The 8,958-nt window shown below is 40.1% G+C and overlaps 1 protein-coding gene and 3 non-coding genes across 4 annotated transcripts; all 4 read left to right on the top strand.

Moving 5' to 3' along the window:
• The first annotated feature begins 906 nt into the window (after window positions 1-906).
• tpt1 (tumor protein, translationally-controlled 1) lies at window positions 907-7,155 on the top strand. The gene is made up of 6 exons (XM_026932115.3): window positions 907-1,065; window positions 1,849-1,922; window positions 3,623-3,810; window positions 4,828-4,933; window positions 5,134-5,250; window positions 6,664-7,155. Exons 1-6 carry the CDS (start codon window positions 1,038-1,040, stop codon window positions 6,664-6,666), a joined length of 516 nt encoding a protein of 171 aa, XP_026787916.1. The 5' UTR covers window positions 907-1,037; the 3' UTR covers window positions 6,667-7,155.
• Window positions 4,607-4,739, top strand: LOC113537776 (small nucleolar RNA SNORA31). Its single transcript, XR_003403798.1, has one exon. It is a non-coding gene; the product is annotated as a small nucleolar RNA SNORA31 (small nucleolar RNA).
• On the top strand, window positions 4,995-5,065 carry LOC113537774 (small nucleolar RNA SNORD58). Its single transcript, XR_003403796.1, has one exon. It is a non-coding gene; the product is annotated as a small nucleolar RNA SNORD58 (small nucleolar RNA).
• On the top strand, window positions 5,731-5,862 carry LOC113537775 (small nucleolar RNA SNORA31). The gene has a single exon (XR_003403797.3). It is a non-coding gene; the product is annotated as a small nucleolar RNA SNORA31 (small nucleolar RNA).
• Window positions 7,156-8,958: the final 1,803 nt, after the last annotated feature.

The following is an 8,958-nucleotide window of genomic DNA, read 5'->3' as shown; positions in this document are numbered from 1 at the left end:
TAACATCAAATACTGAATCATTGCTTTATGAATCGAATCGAATCGTAACAGATTCAGTGGTAACGTCAAATACTGAATCACTGCTTTATGAATCGAATCGGAACAGATTCAGTGGTAACATCAAATACTGAATCATTGCTTTATGAATCGAATCGAATCGTAACAGATTCAGTAGTAACATCAAATACTGAATCACTGCTTTATGAATCGAATCGTAACAGATTCAGTGGTAACATCAAATACTGAATCATTGCTTTATGAATCGAATCGAATCGTAAGAGATTCAGTGGTAATGTCAAATACTGAATCACTGCTTTATGAATCGAATCGGAACAGATTCAGTGGTAACATCAAATACTGAATCATTGCTTTATGAATCGAATCGAATCGTAACAGATTCAGTGGTAACATCAAATACTGAATCATTGCTTTATGAATCGTATCGAATCGTAGAACATCCGGTTATATCATCAAATACTGAATCATTGCTTTATGAATCGAATCGTAACAGATTCAGTGGTAGCATCAAATACTGAATCATTGCTTTATGAATCGTATCATATCGAATCGTAGCAGATTCAGTCGTATCGTCAAATATCGAATCGTTCGCCTTAAGAATGAAAATCGTATCATTTCGTGTGGAAGCCTGAGGTTTGCCATTAGAAATATAAGATAAGATAAGATAAGATAAACTTTATTAATCTCCGAAGGGAAATTCAATGTAAATCTGAATGCAAAATCTGAATTTTTGTTATTATTTTGTATCCATCATTCTATCTGAAATCTGAAAGAGAAGTTTTTTGGGAGGTGAAGTGAGAGTGATGTGATGCTCTGATTATCCGCTAGAGGGCGCCTCTGGGTGGAGGAGGGGGAGGAGGAGGAGGAGGGGGAGGTGTTGGGTGGTGTTGGTGACGTCACCGCTCCCTCTGCAGTATCCGGCGGAGAGTTTCCGCTGCTCGGCCTTTTCAGCTGAGTGTCTCCGCCGGGCTGCAGTCAGAGCCAGCGCCTCCTGAAACACCGCTCCACAATCCGACAAAATGATCATCTACAAGGACATCATCACCGGTGAGAATGCTCCCTAACGCGGTCTGAGGGCTTCCCCCGGTCTGACCCTGCCGATATTTTCTGTGTTTTTACGCTTTTCGGTTGTTTTTATGCCCCGTGTCTCGGTGAAGCCTGAGGCCTAGTTAGCATAGCTAGCATTTACACCCAGGAGCTCGCGCGCTTACACGCCGCTAGCGTTGTATTAAAAAGGCTTGTCTTTTTTTATTTTCTCCCACCCTAGAGTGAGTGTGTAGAGTTTAGACATATCTGGAGAAGAAATTCGGGTACATTTCAAGAAAATGACAAGTCACGAATTAAACAAAAATCACTTTATTAGCTTGTTAGCTGTTATGCTAAAATGCCGGCATGTTGACTAGCCGAGTTTTTTTTTCTCCTCTTTAAATGGACACGTAGCTCTGAGCTAATTTACTCTCCTCACCTCTGTAAAGCTCACTCAGAGTCACCAGCTTTGTGCCAGTGTCTGTTCTAACTCACGAGTTTCTGAGTGGGATTTGCGCTTATTTTAGATATTAATCATCTCTAGTTTTAGCTAGCTGAGTAAATATCACAGGCTTGATGAATTTTCCAGGCCTCGGATCCATTTCACTTCATCTGGGATCAGTTGAGGATCAGCTGATTTGGTGAATGAAATGGTCTGGCAAACAGGACAGGAGAGAGGATTTAGTCTCGATTGTCATCTCAGAGAGATAGATATATATATATTTTAAGCCCTTTGGATCAGTTGAGTGTCTGTGTGATCAGCTTGTACTGACTCTGTAACTCTGCCTTTCCTTCATCTTTCAGGAGATGAGATGTTCTCGGACATCTACAAAATCAAGGAGTCGGAGAACGGAATGATGATCGAAGTCGAGGGAAAGGTAACCAAACCCTATCATCCATGTGTACACTTCTTTTTTTTTTTTCCCCCCTTCCTGAATTTAGAAATCCCGTATTAATGTTTGATTTAAATGAGTGATTCAGTTGTTTGACTCATCACACAGTGAGTCACACGCAGGACTGACTCTTGATCCGAGCATCCACCCTTCCCTGAGACTCTCACGCCGAGTCTGGTTTCACCTCATAGAAGTTATTTTTTTAAATAGTGCTTAAAGAATCTAAACTCTCCACTACGTTGGTTGGTTTTTGCTCTGTGTGTGTGTGTGTGTGCGCACACGCGTTTCAGGAATTTGAGAGAAATCAGCAGCTTTGGAATACCGTGAGGAATCGATCACACCGGGTCGGATTCAGAATTCCAAGAGCATTAGAGGAAGACTGTTTGCTAATATTGCCTGGGGGAAAAGTTACACTGGCGACCGTTTCTTTTCAAATGATGGCTTATTTGCGTAAACGGCAGTATGCGGCGTTTCAAAGTGATTAAAATTACTTCAAAGTGGGAACGGCTGTAGACTCGTTTTGTATAAAACGTTTGAAGTTGTAGGAATTTTAAGGAAAAATGGCTGTAGGTCGCAGTCAGTGCGAATCACATTAACGTTACATTTCGTCTAGGGATGTAATGATGCACAAAATAGGATTTAATTTCGACACGGTGGCGTCTTGATACGATACAGCAAATGAGCGTGAACGTGTCATGGGTTTCCGTTTTCAATCGATTAAAATGTTCGACGTTATAAAACGTACAGCCGCTGAGAGAAAACAAAGATTTCTCAGATTTGAGAAATGAGTGAACACCTGTGCGGGGTTGCCAGATCTCAGCAAAAAAAAAATTCAGCTATTAGGAAAAAGTTTTCTACGTTTTTTTGCTTTGGAAACAAGTTCACCGTGATGCCCACATGTTTGTCATTTCAAAACAGTCCCAGTCAGGCCTGAAGCTCTGCTGGCGTAACTCGAGGGATTGTCAGAAAATAATCAGAAAAGCAGGACGCTTTACTTCAGATAGAGCGCTGCGGTTCACTGTATCGCTACAGCCCGTTGGGGAATGCTCACAGATTGTTATACTTCATAGTTTTCTCTTTTTATGAATATGAAGGCTTTTGTAAGTTAAGTAAAACAGAAGAGTCGCTAAATAATACATATTGTTTCATTCATAGCGGTGACTTTAAGGCTTCAGGGCAGTTTTGGTGTAAATGGAACGAGTTCTTAAACGTGTTCGGATGAGAAACTGCACCGCTCCTAAAATGGAAATGGCCTCGAACCAGACAACAAGTAAAGCAGCAAAATCGCCGCACGGAGTGTGTGTGTCATTAAATAGCATTAATGCATTAGGTTGTGGTGTTTTGTATGATTTGCGTCTCTCTGTTTTGGACAAAAATTAGGTAATCGCGAAGTTATGAATTCAATGTAGTGAGTTTTGAGTCTGTAAACAAACTTAAACACTCAATAATTAGCCTGTAGAAATGCTCCAGCATGCATCTAACCTGCTGAATCCAAGGAGGGGAAGAGGTGGCATGTTTGGAATCAGGATTGACGTCCAAATATCACTATGTCCCATTCTTTGAGTTTATCCCCTAAGCATGTCATTCGGTTTCCTGTTACGGCCAACTCAGCATGGAGTAATGTTGATTCCTGAGCCTTCCAGCGGAACGACGTTTTCACCAATGCGTCATGTTTGTTTCTATAGATGATCAGCAGATCAGAGGGAGAGATCGACGATTCGCTGATCGGTGGCAACGCATCCGCTGAGGTCCTGGACGAAGGCTGTGAGTCGACAATGGTCTCTGGCGTCGACATTGTCCTCAACCACAAGCTTCAGGAAACCAGCTACGACAAGAAGTCTTACACAGCCTACATCAAGGACTACATGAAGACGTGAGTTTACTCAAAGCGTACGCAGTGATGTGATGGTGGAGTCAGGGGGCCCTTTTTTTGTCTGATGGCTTTTAACAACTAGAAACACTTGAAAGGAACAAGAACGAAGGTTTTAAACTGTGAACTTGAGCTGCAATAATGTTAAAAAGCACATCTAATTTATCAATATTGATGTAATATATTGACATTCTGTTTTTCATGGAAGTAGCATGAAATTTTTGTTTTTCAAAATGACTTTATAAACTTGGTAGCAGATAAACAAGATGAACACACACTCCACCCTCAAGCTTAAAGGAATTTAAATGACTCGCACAGAGCATTTGGTAGTTCAGGAACTAGTTTTTGTTTGTTTAAAGGCAGCTCACTGAACAATGGAAATGTTTTCAAAGCATTTTCTAGGATCTTGTTTAGCCTCTCTGGTCTGAATAATGGTAAAAACAGAAAACATGTCGTTTAAAGACGACTCGACGGACACGTGTGCGTTTATTCTTCAATTAAAGTTCAAAACGGACATCTCATCTGTTCAGAGTACACGGCTTTAGGCGAGAGTGGAAACAAAACACTTTAAATTGTTGAGTCTTAACCATGAACAAAGGAATCTTATTTATAAACGTGTACTGTATTTGCTCGCAGGGTGTTTAGCCTGTCAACAGATTAATCCTGAAAAGAAAAATGCTGCTCCTTGGCTTTAGTTTTAATTTCTTTTCCAGACTAACCAGTCGTTGTTGATGTGATGCTTTTTTTTTTTTTTTTTATTATTATTATTATTATTATTATTATTTTTCCCTCTCCCCTTTGGCATCTGTTGACAGCCCGGTTACTTCTCTTGTGAGTGAGTGGGTTTTAAATTATAGATGCTAAATAAACCGTCCCTGCGCTTTCTTCATGTTCTGTCTGTGACTTAGGAGATTGAATTGGGGACAACATGACTTCTTTTGATGGTACTAAATTTAATCCCTTGTTGGTGAAACCGTGTGCCTCACTGTACGCTGAATACGTGCTTGTTCTCTGCGACAGGGTGAAGGCCAAACTGCAGGAAACGTCTCCTGAACGGGTAGAGCCCTTCATGGCTAATGCTCCAGCTGAGGTCAAGAAAATCCTAGGCAACATCAAGAACTTCCAGGTAACTATCTGCATGTGTGTGTGTGTTCCTCAAGAGAGGGCCTCGAATGATCTCGATAAACGTACGGTGATGACGATCTTAGGACACCTTTGGAGGTCACGACCAATGAAACTAAATCATATCCTGAGTACGACTGAACCCTGAAAGTAAAAGCTCTGCTTTTGTAGTTCTCCCTCTGACCAAAATCATCTTTGGTGCAGTTTTTCACAGGTGAATCCATGAACCCCGATGGCTCAATTGGTCTGCTCGACTTCCGTGAGGACGGAGTGACACCGTTCATGCTCTTCTTCAAAGACGGTCTTGAGATTGAGAAATGCGTAAGTGTCTACGGTCTGGGTGTGACTGCTAAAGACAGCTCGTCAATGTTCATGCTTGCGTAGGAATACTTAACATGGCAAATTCTTTGGGTTTATACAAACGAGGTTTCATCTAATTAAATGTGTCAATTTTATATTGCCAAAATGTAGTCTAAAATCTAGTCTTCATGTTGGAATCAAAACACTTCAGAAAAAAAAAAAAGATTTTTACTGAACAGTTTGTTGGAACGTTTCGCATTCAATCAGTAAAATAGTTTACGTTATCATATTACTGGTTTAAAACTTGTACCGTTATGCTATTTTTCTAGAATCCGCAAAAAAAATCCATCATAAATTATGGATACAAATCTGAAAAATTGACATCTCTTTCTGTAGTATCTTGCCTTAAACATATCTTCAGGGTTTAGGCTTGTATAGCTCTGGATAGTGATGGGAGTTGGGGTGGTGGGACTTGAATAAAAATGGGCGGTGCCTCATTTCTGGCATCTACTGATAGACCTGCTGCCGTTATCAGTGGCCTCTGGGTTTGCACTGGGATGCGACAGTAATCCTCCTCGCGCTTTCTAGCTGTCTGTGAAGTGGCAGAAGCAGATTGAAGAGAGGAGAACAGGCTGCCCATGTTAGTCTGACTGTGTTAATGTTTAATACCCTGCATCATTGAGATGACAGGGAAGGGTGTCATGCTCGCATAAATTAAACATAAGGTCATAACATTTCTCTGTTAGTGTATGGTGTTGGACGAACACGTCTGTCCTCCATTTTCCCTCCAAACATTCACCCTTCTTCATCCATGTCCATTTAACAGCAGTTTAAGAAGCATAGTTCAGAGAGTTCAGTCTTCAGATTTGTTTAAAATGAGGACACTTGTAAAATGGATTTCCTTCTATCTCTTTTCAGATGGCATGTATTTTTCTCACTGTCTATAAATACTAAATACTTATTCTACATTCACGCTAGATAGCAGCAAAGCGGCTGTTCATATACTTCATGTTATCTCGTTAAATGTGTAGACATGACGAAAAAATATAATGCTTGGAAGGACATACATGGGTAGTAGCTAATGTGCCAGCGAAGCTAGCACGTAGCCAAGCATGTAAACCTGACTAGCAGTTTTACACTGTGTGTGTAGCTGCTGCTGTTTCTGATCTTGATGTGTATGCACGCATGAGATACAAACGACTTATCGCTTGCTAGCATGAACGTCGGGTTCTTGAATGAACTCTAGTGAAGTTGCATTAGTGAATATTCATGAAGAGGGACAGTTTTGCGTATTGTGAGTTTCGTAAGGTAGCACGACTTCTTCAAAATGTATGACACTTAGCTATTGGTGCAAATGTGGTGGTTAATTTGGTAATTTGTGAAGTTTGGGTCGGAATCGTGTCTAATCTGCGTGTGTGTGTGATCTCTCTCCAGTAAACTACCCTGCTCGTGTCCCAGACTGCTTCTCATCAGCGGATGGCCGTAAAAGCTTTTGGATCAGATCACTCATTCCACTCGTCTCCATCAGGATCAGGACCGGAAGCTCTTTTAAACCTCCTCCTCCTCTACGGCCACCGCTTCGATTCCTATAATCAGTGTCCATCCAGAAGAACTCAAAGCCCCTCCACACACCAGCTCATGGGGTGAACAGTATTTTAGTGAGCTGGATCAAATTGCAGAGAGCTTTGCATTGTCAGAGGAAGAAGACATGATACAGCTCACTTTAGGGTTTATTTTTTTAATTTCATCAAGTTTGACTGCCTGGGAATTGGTTTTGCTGTGTGCATGTCGGCGCTCAGACGGCAGTTGTACAGGTATTATTCCCACCCCCTCCTCCCCCTCCCATCTCCTTCAAATCACGGGATTGTATAGGATTTCTTGGAACTATTTGTGAAATAAATAAAGTCAAGCTGCTGGCTAAAGGTGTCTTGTGTAGAGAGTTAAGATTTATTTATTTAAAACTTGCCTTCCACAGAATTTAACTCTTCAGGTATTGCCGTGAAGGAACACTGCAGTACCTGATACCTCAGTGTGTGTGTGTGTGTGTGTGTGTGTGTGTGTGTGTGTGTGTGTGTGTGTGTGTGTGTGTGTGTGTGTGTGTGTGTGTGTGTATGAGCGAGAGAGAGCGAGATTAGACAAATGTCTCTCTGTACTGAGAAAGAAAAACCAATGTGTGTATGGAATGCTAAGGCCAGGGTGTGAATTTTAGGGCGAGGTCCTTCAACTTCCCTCTAATTACACATGGAGACCATGTTAAAGAAGTTTAGGAAGGTTCTTATGAAAGATTTAAATCAATTTTAAATCAACGCTAAATCGGTTCTCCAGGTGTGTCTGATGCATTGCAACTTCAGAATTGTAAGGTTGTTATTTTTATTTATTTAATTAATTACATTTTTTTTTTTAAATTCTGAGTTCAAGTTACTGAACTGTAAAATTTTGGCCCTGAAGAAGAATTTGTGAAGCAGATACAACACTTCTGCTTATCTTTTAAAATAATTTTAAAGGTTTTATTATTATTAAATATTAAACGTTCATATATTTGTATACAATGAATACAAGTCTGCACATCCCTGTTAATATGGCAGGTTTTTATAATGTAAAAAAAATGAAACCCAGTATACAAAGTATATAAATAAAGAGAAAAACAATCAAACTTTTTAAGGGGGAAAAAGAAAAATAAACTTAACCTAGTTGCATAAGTGTGCACACCCTTAGACTAATACTTTGTGGAAGCACTGACTGGTTTTATTACACCACTCAGGCTTTTTGGGTAAGAGTCTATCAGCGTGGCACATCTTGACTTGGTAATATTTTCCCATTCTTTCTTGCAAAAACATTTAAGATCCATGAAATTGTAAGGGCATCTCCTGCACACAGCCCACTTCAGGTCACTCCACCGATTTTTAGTTGGATTCAGGTTAGGTCATTCAAAAACATTGCTCATCTTTAGGTTAAGCCATTGCTTTGCTGATTTGGATGTGTGCTTTGGGTCACTTTCATGCTGAAAGGTGAAATTCCTTTTTCATTTTCAGCTTACTAGCAGACACCTGAAGGTTTTGCACTAAAATCGAATAGTATTTGTAGCTATTCATGATTCCCTCCACCTTGATAAAGGCCCCAGTGCTGGCTGAAGGAAAGCAGCCCTAAAGCATGATGCTGCCACCACCGTGCTTCACCACGGGGATGGTGTTCTTTTGCTGATGTGCTTTTTTTTTTTTTTTTTTTGTGCCAAACATCTTATGGAATTATTATTATACCTTTTGGAATTGGTCTCATCAGACCATAACACGTTTTGCCACATGGCTTGGGGTGATTTAGTTGGGCTTGGGTGTTTAATCAGAATAATTTCACTGACGACAGCTGTATGATAATTGCTTTTAAACATGAGATTGAATATGAATGAATGGTTCATTCTGAACACATCCACGTACCCAATTATAAAAGGTTTGCACACTTGTGCAACCAGTTTACTGTGAGTTTTTATTTTTCACTAAAATGTTTGATTTGCACTTTTTTATACATTGTAATGTCACCATTTATCTTGGTTTAAGTTTTTTCATTACAAAAACTTACCATTTGAACAGGCATGTATAGACTTTTTATATCCACTGTATATTCATTGCTGATGTACTTAATTTGTTCCATATGTCTTACGTTACAAGGTAGGGGTGACTAAAAGTTAACGACTGAAATGAATCGAATTGCCAGAAAAATCATAAATCGATTAAC

The sequence above is a fragment of the Pangasianodon hypophthalmus genome, chromosome 26 (assembly GCF_027358585.1).
Source record: "Pangasianodon hypophthalmus isolate fPanHyp1 chromosome 26, fPanHyp1.pri, whole genome shotgun sequence".
Lineage (NCBI taxonomy): Eukaryota > Metazoa > Chordata > Actinopteri > Siluriformes > Pangasiidae > Pangasianodon > Pangasianodon hypophthalmus.
This window is presented reverse-complemented; position numbering and strand designations above follow the sequence as displayed.

Excerpts from the sequence above, each read along its gene's own strand:
- tpt1 (XM_026932115.3), top strand. The coding sequence starts at position 1,038 with ATGATCATCTACAAGGACATCATCACCG. Across the intron at positions 1,923-3,622 it reads TGATCGAAGTCGAGGGAAAG|ATGATCAGCAGATCAGAGGG; the intron begins GTAACCAAACCC and ends TTGTTTCTATAG. Across the intron at positions 4,934-5,133 it reads GCAACATCAAGAACTTCCAG|TTTTTCACAGGTGAATCCAT; the intron begins GTAACTATCTGC and ends TCTTTGGTGCAG.